The sequence below is a fragment of the Thalassophryne amazonica genome, chromosome 7 (assembly GCF_902500255.1).
Source record: "Thalassophryne amazonica chromosome 7, fThaAma1.1, whole genome shotgun sequence".
NCBI classification, from domain to species: Eukaryota; Metazoa; Chordata; class Actinopteri; order Batrachoidiformes; family Batrachoididae; genus Thalassophryne; species Thalassophryne amazonica.
This window is the reverse complement of record NC_047109.1, coordinates 46,856,590-46,878,056: the sequence shown is the minus strand read 5'-3', so window position 1 is coordinate 46,878,056 and position 21,467 is coordinate 46,856,590. Positions and strand designations below refer to the sequence as shown.

At 44.5% G+C, this 21,467-nt stretch overlaps 1 protein-coding gene across 1 annotated transcript in view; it reads right to left on the bottom strand.

The window, feature by feature from the left end:
• Positions 1-21,467, bottom strand: part of fhl3a (four and a half LIM domains 3a) — a 134,596-nt gene that overhangs the window by 8,918 nt on the left and 104,211 nt on the right. The window contains exon 3 of the mRNA XM_034174105.1: positions 14,082-14,256. Within this exon, the coding sequence (XP_034029996.1) occupies positions 14,082-14,256 (175 nt within the window). The remainder of the gene's footprint in view (positions 1-14,081; positions 14,257-21,467) is intronic.

Genomic DNA, 21,467 nt, shown 5'->3' with positions numbered 1-21,467 from the left:
TTGTCGTGTTGTCAGGTTTTTTTTCCAACTTTTTTGATTTCTGGATTCTTTTTCAGAGAATTTTCACAGAACATTGGTTATCTTTGCTATGCAGAATTTGTCACTGCTTTTTGGCACTTGGTTTCTGACTGACAACTGGAAGACAGACAAACAGGCATAAAATTGGAACCTCCATCCAATTGTGGTGGTATAGGTAAATCCATAACAGAAAAATGAGAGTGACTGAGGCACTTTTGTTTGCAATATAATGCAAAATGTACACCAAATAGACTTTTCAATATTAAATTCAAATGCCCACAAAATCCACAATCCTGATCAGATCTGGAACAAACTTTGTCAGGTGATACTGAGTGCCAGTCTGCACCCATTTTCAAATATGAGAGTGATTGGGGCATGTTTGAGGAAGATATAATGTAAAATATACATTAAACAGGGTTTTCAATGTTAAGTTTAAATGGCCACAAAATGTGTATTCTGGATCACATCCGCTGTTGCAGACTGAACGGTCCCACTGCGCATGCATCATTTTGGGCCACAGCAGCTCGTCTGAGTTGGACTCTCTTCACCCAAAGCAATCAAATGGATTAATGGGATTATTAACCATGAAATGACAAGGTAAAACCTCTTAAATCATTCTAAAGTCAGTTTTAACGAGAAACAAGGCAATATTCTGTGACGATTTGAAATGACGGACACGCAGTGAACACAACAGCTAGCAGCCCATGTAGCTGTGGCGCTCTTTTATGATGAAATAATGCTGAATTGATGTGGAAATGATTGTTGTACAAAAGCTTCAGATATCTGTCACTGAGATAGATGATGACTGGAGTGCAGTTTGAAGCAGAAACAAGGTGATAATCTGTGAACCGCGGCTGATGACGCATGCGCAGTGAAAGCAGGGCGGACCGATCGGTCTGCGACACCGGATCAAACTTTGTCAGTTGATAAAGGATACCTACATAATGCTCTCAAATATGAAAGAAATGTGATCTTTTTGACAGAGTTATGAATTTTTTAAATATTCCTTCAATGTTAAAGATAGGGATTTTTCCAAGATTTTTCCTGACTTTGACCTTTTACCTTAACAATTTAATCAGTTCTTGCCTATCAGGATATGAATCTTCAGTACAAATAACCACATATGAAAATTGTGGACTCCAGGCTGTTCACAAACAAACTAACAGGGGCAAAAACATAACCTCCTCCAACTTTGTTGGTGAAGGCAATGAGGACAACAAAGATTTTTTTTTATTTTTTTAAATCAACAACAGCCCATCTACCCTTTTTAATAATAAAGTCACTTTACCTATTAGGAATAAAGCAATAATACACTAGAATTGCTTGGAGGCATATAACAAAAATTTTGTTTACTAAAAATGATAAAAACTGTGTGTTAGAATACTTTAATTGTTTTGTTTTTAATTGCACACTCTTTCAGGCTGTATATCAATGTATTTTCTTAAATTACAAAACAAATGGATTCACGATGGCTTAAGGAAAACTGTGTAAAAGGTCTAAGCTGATCTGGCCTGCCTAAATTCTCTGGATAACAGGTGTTTCAGACCATGTTTTGCTGGGCCTTTGACCAAACTACTCCAAAATTTAATCACCTCTATACATATATCCAAGCAACATTCCTACAAAATTTTAATGATATCCATCCAGCCATTTTTGAGTTATCTTATCCACAGTCACACGGATACAAAGAAAACAGACACAACAGTGAAAACAAAACCCGGCCTCACCACTTCACCGGCATGCAGGATTAAAAAGTCTTTCATCCATTTACTTGAATACATAAAATCTTGTTAAAAGCATGACATTTGCATCTGTGGCAGAAACAGACAAACCCATGCAGTGTTCCTGGAATCTTCAGCTGTTCTGTTTGACACGACAGCTGTGTTGGAATAACTGATTTGCTTATCTCTTGTTATCGTCAAACTTGTGGCAGCCTGCCAGTCAGGAGGATAGAGACAAGTCGCCTTGACTTGTAATGACTGAGAAAAAAAAGAAGAGGCTGCTTTTCCATGGTTTCTTTTTGTGTTTACTTCATGTGACACTCCATAATCTGCATTTCTTCTTGTTTCCTCGACTTTGCAGTGTCATCATTTTCCAAAGTGATTTGCCTGTAAGCTTTGAATTTTCAATTTGCATGCTACATGGAAAATAAAATATGTGCCTGAATATTAAGTTAATCCTTTGTGGGGGATTGAAGAACCCAACCTATAGAAGAAGCTGGAAAATACATTAAGTGTGTGATCTTTTACTCACTTTATTGTACTTGAATACCTCTCTCAGCGATGTTGATTTATTTATTTTTTTTGTATCTGCTTTTGGTGCCTAAATTAATAGGACTACTCCAAAAATTACTCAACCGATTTTTCTGTCTGTCAAAAAATAAAGTCTCCACTTTCAAGGTTGAAAAAGGAGATTGTGTGCCTGACAAAGTTTGTGACTGTGACACTGACACTTTTCACAGCTGTGATACTTTCCACAGCTGTGATACTTGCATGTTGTTTGGTGAGGGGTTTTTCCCCAATAGACTGTACGTAATTCATAGGTTTGGAGCTCAAAGTGGTTCTGAAGCTCAAAATGGCTCCAAATGTCTGGATCTTGGCAGTATGGCTGTGAGAGATGGACACTAACCAGTGACCTAAGGCAACGACTGGATGTCACTGGTACTAGGTGTCTCCAAAGGAGCCTTGGGTACTGTTGGAAATACTATGTATCAAATGAGCGGTTGCTAAGAGAGACTAAGACAAGAAGTATCACTTGCATTTTGAGAGAGCGTCAGCTAAGACATTTTAGAAAAGTGGCCCATTTCTCTGTGCATGATCCACCATGCAGGTGCCTGAGTGTTGAGGAGCCCAGTAGCTGGAGAAGGGCAAGAGGACATCCATGTTTCACCTGGCTATGACAGATAGATGGTTAGTTTAGAGATGTAGGAATGGACCGATTGTCTGCCTGATTGACCCAAAGCATTTCTACAGTGTTGTGGATGCAGCAAAGAGCAGCACCAGCGCATGCTCCCAGACTTGACTTGACGAGGTTGAGCATGGGGAAGAATGGCCTGACCTGGGTGGGATGGATGAAGCCTAAGCACAGCCCCTAGGTCCCAGTTACCAAACAAACAAAGCTAAGCTAAGAATAACAGGCAAACTGTGTTTGAGTAGTTGGATTAACACATACGTTTGTGGACTGAGCAGTGGTTGGGTGCTTGTATTAAAATATATGACTGGCATATTGGCTTGGTAACCACTGCAACATCAGTGTACGTACCTAACGTCACCAAGCAACATGCTAATTGGTGCTAAACTGGTGCTAAAGCAGCAAACATACAAATTAAATAATCTGAAATTTTTCTCAGTGAAAATGGTGGAGCATCTACATCTTTGGCAGTCCATTCGCACAATGAATTGAACGCAAGCATCAATATCAGCAGTGCTTCTTTGCAGCCTATACTGATTTGACTGGGTTTGTCTGTGGGAAATCCTGAGAATACATAAGCTCCCCAATAATCTGCTAGACATCATACCTGGCCTACAAACAGGTGCTGTAGGCAGAGTCTGATTTCTCCACAGTGAATTCTTGTATTCATCAGAGATGTGTTCAGGCTCATATGTTGCTCAGTTCTTGCATGGACTGGGACTTAGGTAGAGTTGCTGAGTTAAGCAACTTAAACCCATACGTACACAAGGATGTGATATGAATGTGTGTTCTGTCAGGATCAGAGAAACACATGCCACTCTGCAGTGTCTATGGAGCATCTGCAAAGGATGTGCGAGGACCTTATGTGAAACCACAACACAGCAGTTTAAGCATGTTGAAAACTACTGCTATGAGACAGGTGCTGTATTTCCTATATTACATCAGAATATGTATTGCGTGGTGTTATATTTTCAATTTCAATTTATTTTCATTTATATGGCGCCAAATCACAACAAAGTTGCCTCAAGTTGCTTCACACAAATAAGGTATAACCTTACCAACCCCCAGAGCAAGCACACAGGCAACAGTGGTAAGGAAAAACTCACTCTAATGATTTGAGGAAGAAACCTCAATCAGACCAGACTCAAAGGGGTGACCCTCTGCTTGGGCCATGCTACCAACACAATTTACAAAATAATTCACAAAGCAAATATACAGGAAATGTTGCCGGTGCACAGGACAGGAGTGTTGCAGAAACAGACACTACACCCATCCCTGGATGGAGCCGCACCTCAAACAGAGAGAAAAAACAGAATCAGGCATCAGAAAGACAATGCATACAGTATAATTTGTCAACATTAAGCAACAAGAAAAACAAAAGAAATACTAAGGTGATCGCTGGCCACTAGTCCTAAACTTCACTAAAAGACCCAGAATTTAGATAAAGATGAGGCCGTGGCATGCTCCGTTTCCTAATAAAATTAAGTTAAAAGAGATAAAAGCATAGTACCGTACTATGGGCCCTGTCCCACTGGCGTTTAGATTGCACTATGGCAGGGGTGGCCAAGTTCGGTCCTCGAGAGCCACATTCCTGACACTCTTAGTTGTCTCACTGCTCCAGCACACCTGAATCCAGTGAAAGACTCATTAAAAGTCTGCTAACGAGTCTTTCATTGGATTCAGGTGTGTTGGAGCAGGGAGACAACTAAGAGTGTCAGGAATGTGGCTCTTGAGGACTGAACTTGGCCACCCCTGTACTATGGATTGCGCTCAAAATTGGCCCATATTTGCCAAACATCCACAATATCCATGTAACATGCCTGTATGTGAGTCGGCCGTCATCCGAACACGCCCGTGATCATCCGCAGCATGTCCGCAGCCAGGATTTTTGAGCTGTTCAAAAATCTGGATGCGGATAACATCCGCCTTACATACTCCATACATACTCAATTCATACACAATACATACTCACTCTATGCGCTGTATATCTGCCATTAATCGCTGATATCCGCAACTGACCGGGATTTGCGGCTTGGCAGCGGACTGGGACAGTGTGTAAAACATATATATATCGTGCCCATCATGTCCACATCACAAACTAAAATATGTTGTAGCGAATGCATACACATTGGCCACAAATGAAGCATTTTTATTACATCTGCTTTGCAGCTGATTTGCGGACAATCTGTGAATGCATAACAAACACGTCACGTAAACCCAAAGTATTATATGTGGCAGAAAGCGACATACCTGCCAGTCAGTGCGGGTCTGGCTGTGTAAATCCACAAAGATGTAGCTGCTGCAATCCAGGACTTTTATTTAACACCAACAAAAGGAAGAGTTGCTGTTCAGCCACAAAAAAACAACAAAAAAAACAAACCAAAAAAAAACCACAGTCTCACACCCAAGTGGCTTCCCCCCTCCCACCCCCCAAACTCATGAACAATTAACCCTGGCATGACAAAATGAACATTGACCCTGTGATCAACTTGTCCAAGTCCAGCAAATGCTCCGGAGCCTGTATTGTTGGTGTGAATAGTGATGCCGACGGCCCGAGTGCGCTCCTTTTATGACCGCAATGCAGATGCCGTGCACGCGCAACAGCATTCATAATACACCCGTAATACTGCAGTGATAATCTCAATGTGTTGGATCAGTTTCCTCACTACATGCGTTATATAACCGTGAATGTTCATCATATATTCGCTATATATTATTAAAATATCCGTAATTCATACTGGGACATTTGTCATTTTTGGCCATTTTTGTTGCGGACGACAACGAACGCCCGTAATTTGTATACTCAATTTATGCGCAATTAATCCTCTTCCCAGTGGGACAGGGCCCTATGCTAGCATGCTAGCCATACGAAAGGGAAAGTAAGTGCGTCTTCAGTATGGACTTTAAAGTCTCTACAGAATGTGAATGTTTTATTGATGCAAGGAGATCATTCCACAGAACAGAGGCACAATAAGAGAAAGCTCTGTGACCCACAGACTTTTTATTCACCCTAGGGACACAAAGTAGTCCTGCACCCTAAGAACACAAAGCCCGGGCCGGAACGTAGGGTTTAATTAGGTCAGCAAGGTAGGGAGGTGCCAGTCTGTGAACAATTTTATAGGGAAGTAGCAGAAACTTACAATCTGATCTCACAGAGGCAGGAAGCCAGTGAAAAGATGCCAAAATGGGTGTAATGTGGTCAAACTTTCTGCTTCATGTCAAAAGTCTGGCAGCAGCATTTTGAACCAATTGGAGACCCCTAATGCTGGACTGTGGCAAACCAGAAAATAGAACATTGCAGTAGTCCAGTCTAGAAGAGATAAAGGCATGGATCAGGGTCTCAGCATCAGCCATAGACAGGATGGAACGAATCTTCGCTATATTTCGCAGGTGGAAGAAAGCAGTTCTCATAATATCTCTAACGTGGAGATCAAAGGACAACGTAGGATCATAAAGTACCCCAAGGTTCCTCACTTTGTCAGTGTGATGTATGACACACGAGCGTAAGCTAAGTGTTAGCTGTTCAAATTGATGCCAATGTCTCAATGGACCAAGAACCATAATTTTCAGTCTTATCAGAGTTTAAAGGTAGGAAGTTGGTAGACATCCAGCTTCTCACTGATGCAAGGCAATCTTCTAAGGATTTTATGTGGATGAGATTATCAGCAGTGACCAGCATGTATAACTGAGTATCATCAGCAAAGCGATGAAAGGTAACCCCAAAAACGGCAAATGCTTGAAATCAATCAATCAATCAATCAATCAATCAACATTTATTTATAAAGCGCTTTACAGCACCGACTGGTGTCCAAAGTGCTTAACATTAAAAACACAAATTTACAAAATAAAACACATATAAAATAAAATTTTAAAACAACACATAAAAAAAGAACATAAAAATAACAGAACATGTCACCTCCCCACTAAGTGTTAAAAGCCAGTTTAAATAAATAAGTCTTTAACTTAGATTTAAAAAGTGCTAGGTCAGGAATAGTACGTAACTCAAGAGGTAGCTCATTCCACAGTCTGGGGCCAGCTACCGCGAAAGCATGATCACCCCAGCGTTTATATCTTGACCTTGGAACATCTAAGTAAAGCTGGCCAGACGCCCTTAACGTCCTACTGTAGGTGCGCAAAGTTAAAATTTCAGACAAGTAGGGAGGTGCAAGGCCATAAATAGCTTTAAAAACAAACATTAAAATTTTAAAATCAATTCTAAAACGAACTGGAAGCCAGTGGAGTGAGTATAGGATGGGCGCAATATGCTCACGTCTAGAAGTGTTTGTCAAAAGACGTGCAGCAGCATTCTGCACCAACTGGAGACGCACAAGAGACGACTGATTAATGCCCGCATAAAGTGCATTACAATAATCAAGTCTGGACCTGATGAAAGCATGAATGGCCGTCTCAAGATCACGTCTACTGAGAAAGTGCTTTATTTTAGCCAAGAGACGAAGTTGGAAAAAACTAGCTTTGACAACAGAATTTATCTGTTGATCGAACCTCAAACAGCTGTCAAATATCACTCCCAAATTCTTGACAGCTGGTTTTACATAGTTAGCCAAAGCACCAAAATTTGGTGTTACCACATTTGGTATGCCAGTGCGCTCAAACACCATGATCTCAGTTTTACCATCATTCAGGTAAAGGAAGTTTCGGGACAGCCACTGCTTTACATCACGAATACAATTAAATAATGATGACAAAGCATCACTCCCATTAGTCCTCACAGGCAGATAGATTTGCAGATCATCTGCATAACAATGAAAGGACAAATTGTGCTGGGTTATAATTGACCCCAATGGCAGAATGTACAAAGAAAATAGAATCGGCCCAAGGACAGATCCCTGCGGCACTCCACAGCACAGAGGAGCAGTTGATGAGGAAAGGTCCCCAATCATGACAGAAAAGCTCCTTTCAGCCAAATATGATCTAAACCACTCAAGTGCAGTACCATGAATGCCAATAAAATGTTCCAACCGGGAAACAAGTACTGTGTGATCCACAGTATCAAAGGCTGCTGTGAGGTCCAACAGAACCAGCACAGCAGGATTCCCTGCATCCACCGACAGAGTAATATCATTATGAACTTTTAAAAGTGCTGACTCAGTGCTGTGTCGCGATCTAAACCCAGACTGGAATTTTTCAAGGATGAGATTGTCTTCTAAAAATGATTGTAACTGTAAAAAGACAACCTTTTCTAAAACCTTAGATAGAAATGGCAGATGAGAGACAGGTCTAAAATTGGATAAAACTGATGAGTCCAGGTGAGGTTTTTTAAGAAGAGGTCGAACCACAGCATGTTTAAAAGCAGCTGGAACAGACCCTGATCTAAGACAAGCATTGATAAAAGTTAGGAGACCCGCCCCAACAGTATTAAAAACCTCCTTCAGCACCTTAGCTGGAACAACATCAAAAGGACAACTTGTAGATTTTATGTGTTTTACAACATCAGCGAGAGATGCAAAAGAAATGGGCTCAAACTGTTCGAGCACAGCAGAATGTGCACGAGGAGCAGACAACTCAACATTACAGTTCTGATCAGCATTCTGTCTGACTGATGAAACCTTATCAATAAAAAACTGAAGAAACTCCTCACAAGTTGTGGTTGTAGCGTCCAACAAAACAGAGGTGTGTGGATTTACAACTGAGTTTATAGTCTGAAATAACACACTGGGACGATGACAACTGCTCAAAATAATATGAGACAGATATTGTGCTTTTGCCTCCTTCACAGCCTTCTGATAGTCAGTTAGACTGTCCCTCAGAAAACCCAGAGACACCTGTAGTTTGTCCTTTTTCCATTTTCTCTCCGCCCGTCTGCAGCGTTGCCTGAGGGCACGGGTCGTGGCATTTAACCAGGGGTCGGATTTTGATTTCCTGGATTTGCAGCGCATCGGTGCAACAGAGTCCAAAATGACTGTGCATGTAGAGTGGAAAGAAGAGAGGATGTTATCTGGGAGTAATGGAGAAACCAGTCCATTCATGGCATAAAACTGAGAGTCCATGAAGGCAGCAGCAAAGTCCCCCGCTGTCGAGGAGGTGACCAAACGGCGGCGAGAGACAGGAACAAGTGGCTTACTAGCAGATGGAGGAGCAATAAATTCAAAAATAACAGGAAAGTGATCTGAAATAGCAATGTCTGATATGTCCTTAAGTGAAACTGAGAGCCCAAAAGAAATAACCAGGTCCAAGGTGTGTCCAAGATTATGTGTTGGTCCATCCACAACTTGTGTTAGACCAAAAGAGTTCAGGAGGCTTTTAAAATCATCAGCCAGCTGATTAGAAGGACAACAGATATGAATATTAAAATCACCACAGACCAAAAATTTGTCATATTTTGGGATAAAATCTGCCAGAAACTCAGAAAACTCCTGAATAAAACCCTTATTAAATTTTGGTGGACGATAAACAACAGCACAGAGCACAGGACAGTCGAACTCCATCACAAACAACTGAAGTTCAAAAGTGGAGTAGACATTAGAAGATAAAAATCGGCATTTAAAACTGTCTTTAAAAATCGTGGCCACACCCCCGCCTCGACCTGATGCTCGCGGGGAGCTGAAAAACGAGCAGCCGGGGGGGAGGAGCTCAGAAAAGGCGCTATTTTCACCTGGTTTCAACCAGGTCTCCGTTAACAGGAGAAAGTCCAGATCACGACTGGAGAAAAAGTCATTCAAAATGAAAGTCTTACTTGTGAGTGACCTTGTGTTGACGAGTGCCACACGGACTGAGCGCACGTCAGTCTGCTGCGAGACACGACTGAGCGGGCGCAGGTTCTCCTGCACGCAGCCACGACTGCAGCTCCTCACAGGACGGCGACGCGGAAGTGGAGACCCGGCACCCCGGACAACCGGCCGGAGCCACCGATAGCGAAAAGTCAGGGAACGCCGCACGTCGTAGCCATCATATGGTGTGAAGAATCCGGCTATGAATTGTCGTGGAGCATGTTTGCACGAAACAGCCAGGCACACTCTGAGCCGAACACGGACTCCTCCTCTCTTCCCACGTCCTCTGCGACGCAGACGCCGAGGCAACACGCCAAGCGGCCGGCGTAGAAAGTCTGGTACGGACGCTAAGACAGGCGGCGGGGGCAGCCGCGTCCCTGGCCGTCCGCCCGAGCCAGGAACAGCGAAATTCTCCAGCGAAGCCCGAACGCTGATAAGAGTCTGGCGATCATACACCAGGAGCGGTGACACATTCCATGCAACAAAGTGTAAAAACAATAAAAACGACACTAAAAGAAGCGAGTACCGACGGCAGGCCACATACAACGGCAGCATGAAAATGCCATTTTCATGCTGTATGAATAATTAGATTGCACTCACACTGCGGTCAGACTACACTCTGACCGCCGGTCAACCTCGACTGCACCTCTAGTGTTTTGCACACGTGCAAAACGTTCGGGACACTTTCATTTGGACGGCATTCGGCCATGAGTATGATGGGGGTATAAGAAATTGCAAGACATCCAGCTTTTTACTGACACAAGGCAATTCTCTAAAGACTTTATGTGTATGAGATTACCAACAGTTAGCGGTATGTACAACTGATTATCATCAGCATAGCAGTGAAAGGTAATCCCAAAACGCCGCAATATGTGCCCAAAGGTTGCTATATAAAGGGAGAAAAGCAGGGGGCCTAAGACGGACCCCTGTGGAACCCCAAATTTCATGTCACTAAGGTTAGAGATAGTGTTATTGTACAAAACACAGTGAGAACGACTGGTCAGGTATGACGTCAGCCATGCAAGCGCACTCCCAGTAATCCCAAAATGATTTCCCAGCCTATCAAGTAGAATATGATGATCCACGGTATCAAATACAGCACTGAGACCTAACAGCACCAGAACCGTAATGGTGTCCGAATCCATTGCAAGCAGAAGATCATTCACACTTTAGTGAGAGCTGTCTCTGTGAAATGATATTTTCTAAATGCACACTGCAGTGACTCAAAAATATTATTCTCAGCAAGGTGCTCCTGTCGTCAAACCACTTTTTCCAGTATTTTAGAGCAAAATGACAGATTTGATATCAGCCTATAGTTTTTCAATACACTAGGGTCAAGATTAGATGTAAGTAATGGCTAATCACTGTGGATTTGAAACATTTATGAATAGATCCAGAAGTTAATGAGAGATTAATAATTTCCAGCACAGTCGGCCCAAAAGTGGGCCACAGGTCCTTAAACAGTTTTGTTGGTATAGGATCAAATAAACAGGTTGTTCTTTTTGTAGACGTTACAAGTTTCGTCAGCACGCCTAGTGATATACTATCAAATTCTGTAAATCTTGGTAATACCTTAGTAATGCCACCAACGTCAATAGCAGGGTGTAGTGGCTGGATTAAGGCATAATGTCTTCTATTTTCTTCTCAAAGTAATCCAAGAATTCTTGTGCTATAAAAGGAGAGTGACTTACAGGTGGTTGACCATGAATAGTGTTGCCACCGTGCTGAACAAGAACTTTGAGTTATGCTTGTTTTTGTTGATCAAATCAGGGTAATAGGCCTGCTTTGTAGCCAGTAGTGCATATATAGTCTAAGATAGCATCACGCTACACGAGGTGGAATACTTCTAATTTTGAACTACGCCATTTCTGTTCTAGACCCCTAGCCTTATGCTTGAGGTCACGCAAGTAATCACTGAACCAAGGTGACTGTGTTTTGGGGAGCGTGGTTTTAATAAAGGTGGCGCAATCATGTCGAGTGTAGTTTTGAGCGATGAGTATAAACTATTCACAAGACTGTCTACTTTTTACTAAACGTGAAGCTAAGATATCAGGCAGTGTAGCTTCGAGTTCAGTCATAGTTGAGGAGTTGATGTGTCGCTGCAGTGATAAATAAGGTTGTTGTTCCACTAAATACAACAGCAAAACTGTATGTTATGGTTAGGGTTACTGTATGTTATTAGCTACAGGCAGAAAGAATATAAAAAAGTGGCTATTCAAACCCTAACCTTAACTAAAATACAAATGCACATTTGTGAACATTTTAAGGAAAAAACATACTGCGCATGCCCACAGTAATTCATAAGAATATGCACAAAATGTTGTGCTTAGCAGCATATGCTCCTAGACCAGGGGCCTCATGTACAAAGCGTGTGTATGCACAAAAATGTGGAATATGTCAGCCCCCATGCTAACATTCAGATGTATCAAAAGTGAAATGCCCATGGAAATGTGCGGTGTGTCACACAAAACTCTTGACTGGCGTACACATGTTTCTACAGCTGTTGGTCCACTGCTGACACATAGAGGTAATGCTGGGAATCATTAATAGTGTGAAAACATGACGAGACACCAGAGACACACTTATGAACAATTAACACACCCTCGTGTTTGGAATTATATGGGTGGATATAAAAACATGTGCAACGTGATGCGGAAAATGGCACTAACAGTGGCTGTGTTAGCTTTGTTAGAAGACCTTGCAAATGGTGCAATCTGAGGTTAGTGTATATTCAGGGAACACAAGGATTTAGCTGCAATTTAAGATGATTTCCAATACCAAGGCCAGTGTGACTGGCGTTGTGCACAGAACTGCAGCGCACCCTAGAGTGCAAAAAGGAACCAGGGGCTGTTTGTGCCCACACAGGTGCTGACCACGCTGGGGCTCCTGACACCAGAGGCATTGCAGCAGGAGCTGGCCGATTGGTCAGGATTGTGCCTGTCAACCTTGCACTGAGACTTGCCAGCTGTGTGGAACACAATCATCTGAATGTCATCCAGGCACATCATATTCCAACATTAAAGCACAATTTGCAGTGAGAGCCGGCTTCCCTAATGTAATTGGAGCTATTGACTGCACACATATTGCTATAAAGGTGCCATCACATAATGAATTTGCTTTTGTTAAAAGGAAACATTTTCATTCTATCAATGTTCAGACTATATGTAATGTGCAAATGCATTGGTTTGGGTTGGGTAAGAGGCTAGAGGCTGACACAGTGCACGATGGATGGCTGCTTAGGTTAAAAGTTTATTTGTGTAATTGTTCTAAATGAAGACCAGTGTGGGTACATTTGGGTATGTGTGTATTCAAATATGTTTTTATTATTATTATTAATGTCTTTTGTTTTTCTTGAAACTCCAGCAGCAGAGCTTCTTAACAGGCCCGATTGTCTCCCTGTGTTAAATATTCATCAACAAACGTGTGTGAATGTCACTCACTATCAGCTGTGGTGCACCTCAGTTTTTTCAACTTCAGTGTGTGTGCGCTGCTCTGAGCTCTCAGCGTTTCCGGCCTCACACACAAACACTCCCACTAACATTTTTTCCGTTTCATGTTTATTCCATTTGACAGGGTACCAAATAAACTATCCCTGTGTATCTCCAAGTCATTTCCATCATCTGTAGTTCACACTCAGTATAATTTATTTCCTGTGTTCATGTTGACTGATCTGACAGAGGGGGATTCCAGCTCCCAGGGCCTATTTAAATGCATTTGCATATTTAAATAGGGGTGTGGAAAGGGAGGAGTTTGGTACGTCTGCGTGTATGATCAATTCCATGTTCAGTGGGACGTACAAACAGAATGTGCTTGGATCCATGCGTATGCACACTTTGATACATCTGAATATTTTTGTGCTTACGCCAGTTTGTGGGATTTAGCATATGTCATGTCTTAGTAGAAAATCCACACAAGTCTTTGTACATGAGGCCCCTGATCTTGCCTTGCCAATATATGCAGAAGAATACCCCTGCTATGTTATTGTGGTTGATGATAAATTATATAAATTTTCAAAAATTTTAAATGTGGAATCATCATACTCCAATTTGTACAACTTTTGTCTGTCTGTTTGTTCTCCTACTCCTCTCAGGTCCATTGTCATTTCTATCAAACCGGGGATGCAGGTTGACCACGAAAATGCCTTCAAATTGTTCATTTTGCCAAAGGTCAAAATCATTGGGTCAACAAATTTGATTTTTATCATGATTTGGGCCAAACCTCTCACACAGACACAGGTCATTGGTTTCAAAGCTCGTATTTACACCATTGTGTTGTTTACCAAAAAAATCTTTTCTAATCAAGGTGACCACATCCTTATTGATGTGATGCCTAGCCTACCTAACTGCTGTAGCCGTAGTTATCTTCATATCCACGAGTACTCTTGCCTAGTACCTACAAACACAAGTACTTTGTTTTCATGATTACCTGGCATGACTATCTTGTCACAGGCAACACACTTTGAGGAAAACTCATTACAATAGCAGTCATTGCAGAGTAGTGCATCCTCCTGATTGGTGAAGGGTTCATCTGCCAATGAACGGTCGCAGCGAAAACAGCGGAAGCAATGCTCATGGTAATGCCGGTCCTCATAAAACAGCTCCTGGAAATACACAAAAGTCAAGAAAATAACACAGGATACCCTTATTAAGACGTCAAAACAATACTTTACTGTTCCACAGTAAGCACAAAACACTGTAGGACTAAACATGAACAAACAGTATGGCTTTGGTCATACGGCCATGTAATAACTGTCAAGGCAGAAACAAGTACATTCTTGAAAAACATGAGTGCCATGAAAATGACTGGAGTGAGTTGTTCAAGGAACCTCTGGTTAATTTTACTGTCAATTTAGTGATGATAAGTCACTGGCCTTCATAGCTCAGGAAACAATAATCACAGTCACATGACACATTGTGTAAACTTTACTACAATCGCAGTCTTAACTGATCCGCTCTATTTTTCCCATTCAGTGAAGATTAGTTTATGACTTGGGTGAGGGAACGAGAGAGACGTGCTCTCATCTGAATTAACCCACAAGCTTGAGCAGACTCTGTGGAAATTGTCTGTATAATGGCATGTTAAATTATCCTTTCCTTCATCTTGCCACATAAAATAAATACAATAGGCCTAATTTAGCATGAGTTATACATCATCAGCGTGACACACTTCTGTTTTTGCTATTCAGGCCCATGTCTGGGCCTGAATAAAAAAGAAGTGAAGTGAAGCTAATTAGAGCAGATCCTTGATTATACATGTCTATGTTTAACCCATTATTACATGGTCCACAATATGCAGCTCCTGAAATCAAAATGGATGTCTGTTTCAGTGAATGTATGATTTCAAGAAAAAATCTATCCGACCACATTAACCCTCTGGGGTCCATGGACTCACCAGCACATCCAAGTGTACTTTTTATTACCATCATATAATCATATCTATATTATAATAGCCAAGTGTCCTCTGTGTGTGTGTGTGTGTGTGTGTGTGTGTATGGCCTTGATCACGCAGAAATGGGACAGCTGACATTTGCCGCTTGGTATGTTTATGTATTTTGGGTCAAGGCTGAACGCTGCAAAAACAGAAAGTTGATAGGACAAATATTTTTGGAGAAATTAGCCATTTTAGCTAACAAGCCAAACGTTGTGCTGCAATGCACCATGGGAGTTCAGGGTTTTTGGGTTTTAAATGTTGTTATTGTGGTTCATGTTGGTTCATGAAGCGAGACAAAGGAAAACCTCAGTTTCGGAATGTTAGAGGACAAGTTGGGACATGTCTATCTCGGCTTTCAGTGCTTACCAGTCGAGTGAGTATAAAAGAACTTTTGGAGAGCTGGATATGTCCCAACTTGTCCTCTAACACTCCGAAACGGAGGTGTTCCTTTGTCTCGCTTCATCAGCGAATCGGTCGTGACGCGCGAAGCCTCCGCGCGGCTTTCCATGACAAAATCTCGTTAAAAGTGAAATCTGCCAGAAAATGGCTGATGTCCAGGTCTTGTGATAACCAGAGAAAGAGCACACGACGGTCTCGTATCCACAGAGCCATCAGCTTAGAAATGATCCAGTGGTTTGTGCCGCATCGTCGCAGCTCGCAGCTCGCAGCGCGGCGCACCGACCGTCCTTAAAGGGGTCCTTAAAGCTGTAGTTAAAGTCCTTATTCTCTGTGAAGCCCGTAAAATTTTCACTGAAAGCCAGATAAATTTTTCGAATGGTTTCTAGGTGCCAGTCTCTAACAGCTTCTGAAAAAATTCTGATGGAAAAAAAGTCCTTTTCATTCCGCCATTTCCAGACAATGAAAATCCGACGAGGGGGCGGGACCACTCCTTCCACAAGGAGTGCTCACAGGCGAATGACGTCACCAACAGGCGTGGAAAACCTCATGCATGCGCACCAGGGTTCAAGCATGTCTGACGTAAAAACATATGAATGAAATCCATATAGTTTTTGAAAAAAAATAAAAAGGTACGATACTTTATGGACAGACCTCGTAAATACATTAAGACAGTAAATTAACATTTAAAAAATATGTAATTAGCAGGAAATAAAATGGTTGAGTTCTTGTATAAACTGTTGAGGTCTAAAGTCTTTGCAGAATTTATTACCACCCTTGAAAAATGTCAGCTATCTATTTTATCAACATTACACAATCTAGAGCCCATGAATCCCCATGGGCAACACGCTAATTTCCTGGGCAACATAATGTCACATACTTTGTTCAGCCACTTCCTAAAACTACATATTCTGAGCTGTAATAATCATCTCTCCTTCAGGCAATCTTTGATTCACAGCCAATCCCAGAGGCTGGAGAAAATCACATGGGTATGTCTCCTCCCTCTCTGCCTACAAGAGGCTGCAGTGTCTATTAGTGGGAGGTCTTCACTAAAACCTGCCAGTAAAGGCTCATAAAATCTAAAAGAAATGCCCTGTCAACCTGAAAACACTTTTTATTTTTATTTAGACATGCAGAAAGAAAGAAAAGCACATGTGGAAAGAATTTTTTACAGGATCTTTGCAGCAATTTTTTTTTCAAGGCAGCAATGGATAATTTTTGGCTTCAGTTTTCATCACTGATGGACTTTATTCATCTAAAAAGGCATGATTTGAAAATAGAAAGATCCAGCAGACAGGTACATATTATTTTACAAATATGCTGTTTTGGAATGATCCAGATCTCTGCTGTGTTGTTCCTATTGGATGGCGCTGTTGTGATCCATGGCATATATTTTAGTTTTAAAAATTTATTATACATGGTTTTAACATTTTTTCCACATATTATGCTACTTTTGTAACCTAAAGAGTTTAGTAAAGCCATTTCTAACAACAAACCACCCACATGAATAAAAAAATGTATATTCATTTAAGATTTGAAGAATTACGAAAAACACTTCTCATATTTCCAGCTTTACAACCTAATTATATCTTTTAGAAAGTGTTCCAGACAAATATTTGTCTCACATTCAGAAAGTTGGGATTGTTCTGAACATTTTGATATACAACACATGCTGTTGGGAAAGTGTAATGACACGGACCCACAACAGGGGGCGTAAATGAACGGACAATAGATGAGCCAAAAATACAACACTTTACTGTTGTGAAATGTGCACAATGAAATACAGACAAATGCAGAATTTGGATTACAGTCAAAAGTACAAAGGTGACGTGTGGGCAGGCTCGAGGATAGGAGACGTCCATCCAGAGGATCCCACACGATTTCCACTGCCACCAAACCCGGAGGATACTGGAGCCGCCAAGTCCTGAGTCTCCAGCTGGCCACCGTCTCCAGCTGTCGGATCTGGTACTGCTGGCAGGAAACAAAAACAGAAAACGAGGTAAGCGTGTTTGACACTCAGTAACTCCTCGTACCAGTTCAGTTCAGGCAGGTGTTTATTACACCTCCACCTCCGCAAATATGAACACAGTCTTTTACAGAACCTGAACAGTCACTTGTGTCACTGATCGTGAAGGGTGCAATCCGTCACCCTGCCGTCACCGACCAGCTCAGCCTCCAGCTGACGCAAGTAACCAAGTACTCCTGTAACAGACAGACAAACAGTTGAAGTGCGATATGGCACAGATACGGCTGAGGATTATTACCTCTAATGGTAGGCAATATCTCGGCAGCGGGGTGGAGATGTCATCCGGCTCTTGTAGGGTGAGTGATGACGTGGTGATTGGTGACAGCTGTCATAGTTGATGAGTGACAGCTGTCACTCCCGGCTGTTCCCGCGAGGCGGCAGCGCCCTCTTGTGCCCGAAGTCCGCACTTCAGGCAGGGCGCCCTCTGGTGGTGGGCCAGAAGTACCTCCTCTTCAGTGGCCCACACAACAGGACCCCCCCCTCAACGGGCGCCTCCTGGCGCCCGACCAGGCATGTCGGGGTGTCGGGTGTAGAAGTCGGCCAGGAGGGCCTGGTCCAGGATGAAGCTCCTCTTCACCCAGGAGCTTCTTCAGGTCCATACCCCTCCCAGTCCACCAAGTACTGGAATCCCCGGCCCTTTCAGACAGACGTCTAGGAGCCGGCGCACTGTCCAAGCCGGCTCCCCGTCGATGATCCGGGCAGGAGGCGGCGCCGGTCCGGGAGCACAGAGAGGTGAGGTGTGGTGTGGTTTGAGTCTGGAAACATGAAACACAGGGTGGATCTGCAGTGAAGCTGGGAGTTGGAGCTTCACTGCGGCCGGGCTGAGGACCTTGAGGATTCTAAAGGGACCAATGTACCTCTTCTTCAGTTTCGGGGAGTCCATTTGTAATGGAATGTCCTTCGTAGACAACCACACCTCCTGCCCGGGCTGGTATGCAGGGGCCGGGGAATGCCGGCGGTCTGCATGGGCCTTAGCCCTCGTCCGGGCCTTCAGCAAGGCAGAACGGGCGGCGCGCCACACCCGACGGCATCGTCGCAGGTGGGCCTGGACCGAGGGCACACCGACCTCTCCCTCCACGATGGGAAACAATGGCGGCTGGTACCCCGGACACACCTCAAACGGGGAGAGGCCGGTTGCGGAGGACACTTGACTGTTATGCGCGGCCAGGCCAGATGTTCACTCCAGGCTGTCGGGTGCGTGGAAGTCACACAGCGTAGGGTCTGTTCCAGTTCCTGGTTGGCCCGTTCTGCCTGTCCGTTCGTCTGTGGGTGATACCCGGACGAGAGGCTCACGGTGGCCCCCAGTTCTCTGCAGAAACTCCTCCAGACTTGAGAGGAGAACTGGGGACCACGATCCGAGACAATGTCTGTTGGTATCCAATGCAGACGTACGACGTGGTGGACCAGGAGGTCTGCTGTCTCCTGAGCCGCTGGGAGCTTCGGGAGGGCCACGAAGTGGGCTGCCTTGGAGAATCGGTCCACTATCGTGAGGATGGTCGTCATGCCCTGGGACGGCGGGAGGCCCGTGACAAGTCCAGGCCGATGTGGGACCAGGGGCGATGAGGCACGGGTAACGGCTGGAGGAGTCCCTGTGTTCTTTGGTGGTCTGCCTTGCCCCTGGCACAGGTGGTACAAGCCTGGACATATTCCCGGACGTCGGCTTCCATGAACGCCCACCAGAAGCGCTGCCGGACCACTGCCACGGTCCTTTCGCACCCCTGGGTGACAGGAGAGCTTGGAACCGTGACAGAAGTCCAGGACTGCAGCTCTGGCTTCTGGTGGGACGTAGAGGCGGTTCTTCGGTCCTGTTCCTGGGTCCGGGTTCCGTGCCAGGGCCTCCCGGACGGTCTTCTCCACGTCCAAGGTGAGGGTGGCCACGATAGTGGACTCAGGTATGATGGATTCCGGCGGATCCGACAACTCTGTTTTGACTTCGTCTTCGTGAACCCAGGACAAGGCGTCCAATCTTTGATTCTTGGTCCCGGGGCAGTAGGTGATCCCGAAGTCAAAACGCCCGAAGAACAATGACCAGCGGGCTTGCCTGGGGTTCAGCCGCTTGGCGGTCCTGATATACTCCAGGTTCCGATGGTCCGTGAAAACCGTGAATGGTACCGCAGCTCCCTCCAACAGATGTCTCCACTCCTCAAGAGCCTCTTTCACTGCGAGGAGTTCCCGATTGCCCACATCATAGTTCTGTTCAGCTGGGGTCAACCTGCGTGAAAAATAGGCACATGGGTGGAGAACCTTGTCGGACTCCCCGCTCTGGGACAGCACGGCTCCTATCCCTGAGTCAGAGGCATCCACTTCAACCACAAACTGGCGGCTAGGATCGGGCTGCACCAGAACTGGTGCAGTCGACAACCGACGTTTCAACTCCCTAAACGCGGCCTTGCACCGATCCGACCAGGTGAAGGGGACTTTAGAGGAGGTCAGGGCTGTCAGGGGGCTAACTACCTGACTATAGCCCTTAATGAACCTCCTGTAAAAATTTGCAAAGCCGAGGAACTGTTGCAGTTTCCTACGGTTTGTGGGTTGGGGCCAATCTCTCACCGCCGCAACCTTGGCCGGATTAGGGGCAACGGAGTTGGAGGAGATGATAAACCCCAGGAAGGACAAAGAAGTGCAGTGGAACTTGCACTTCTCGCTCTTCACAAACAGCCGGTTCTCCAACAACCGCTGCAGGACCTGACGTACATGCTGGACATGGGTCTCAGGATCCGGGGAAAAGATGAGTATATCGTCTAGATATACGAAGACGAATCGGTGCAGGAAGTCCCGCAAGATGTCATTTACCAAAGCCTGAAACGTTGCGAGGGCGTTGGTGAGGCCGAACGGCATAACCAGGTACTCAAAATGACCTAACGGGGTGTTAAATACCGTCTTCCACTCGTCTCCCTTCCGGATCCGAACCAGGTGATACGCATTCCTAAGATCGAGTTTGGTGAATATTTGGGCTCCATGCAGGGGCATGAACACTGAATCCAACAGGGGCAGAGGGTATCGGATGCGAACCGTGATCTCGTTCAGCCCCCTGTAATCAATGCATGGACGGAGTCCGCCGTCTTTCTTGCCCACCAAATAGAAACCAGCACCCATCGGGGAGGTGGAGTTCCGGATCAGCCCGGCAGCTAGCGAGTCCCGGATGTAGGTCTCCATTGATTCGCGTTCAGGACGTGAGAGGTTGTACAGCCTGCTGGACGGGTACTTAACGCCCGGAATCAAATCAATGGCACAATCGTACGGCCGGTGAGGGGGAAGAGTGAGTGCCAGATCTTTGCTGAAGATGTCAGCAAGATCGTGGTACTCCTCAGGCACCGCCGTCAGATTGGGGGGGACTTTAACCTCCTCGTTAGCAGTCAAACCAGGGGGAACCGAGGATCCTAAACACTCCCGGTGGCAGGTTTCTCTCCACTGAGCCACAACCCCAGACGGCCAATCAATCTGGGGATTGTGTTTTATCATCCACGGGAAGCCCAAAATTACGCGGGAGGTAGAAGGAGTCACATAAAACTCAATCTCCTCCTGATGATTCTCAGACACTACCAGAGTTACAGGTAGTGTCCTGTGTGTGATTAAAGGGAGAAGGGTACCATCTAGTGCCCGCACCTTCAATGGTGTAGGGAGCACCACTAGAGGGAGCCCTACTTCCCTTGCCCATCTGCTGTCCAGCAGATTCCCTTCTGACCCCGTGTCCACCAGTGCTGGGGCTTGAAGGGTTAGATCCCCACTCAGGATCGTAACTGGGAGACGTGCAGAAATGCGTGTATGTCCCACGTGAATTTCTTGGCCCACCCTTAGCCCAGTTTCTAAGGGCGGGCGTTGGTGTTTAACCACTTGGGGCAGTCTCTCTGCTGATGCTCGCTTGAGCCGCAGATAAAGCACTCCCCGCGGGCCAGTCTCCTCTGTCTGTTAGAAGCTCTTAATTTAGCCCTGCTCGTGTCCATCGCATCGTCAGCAGG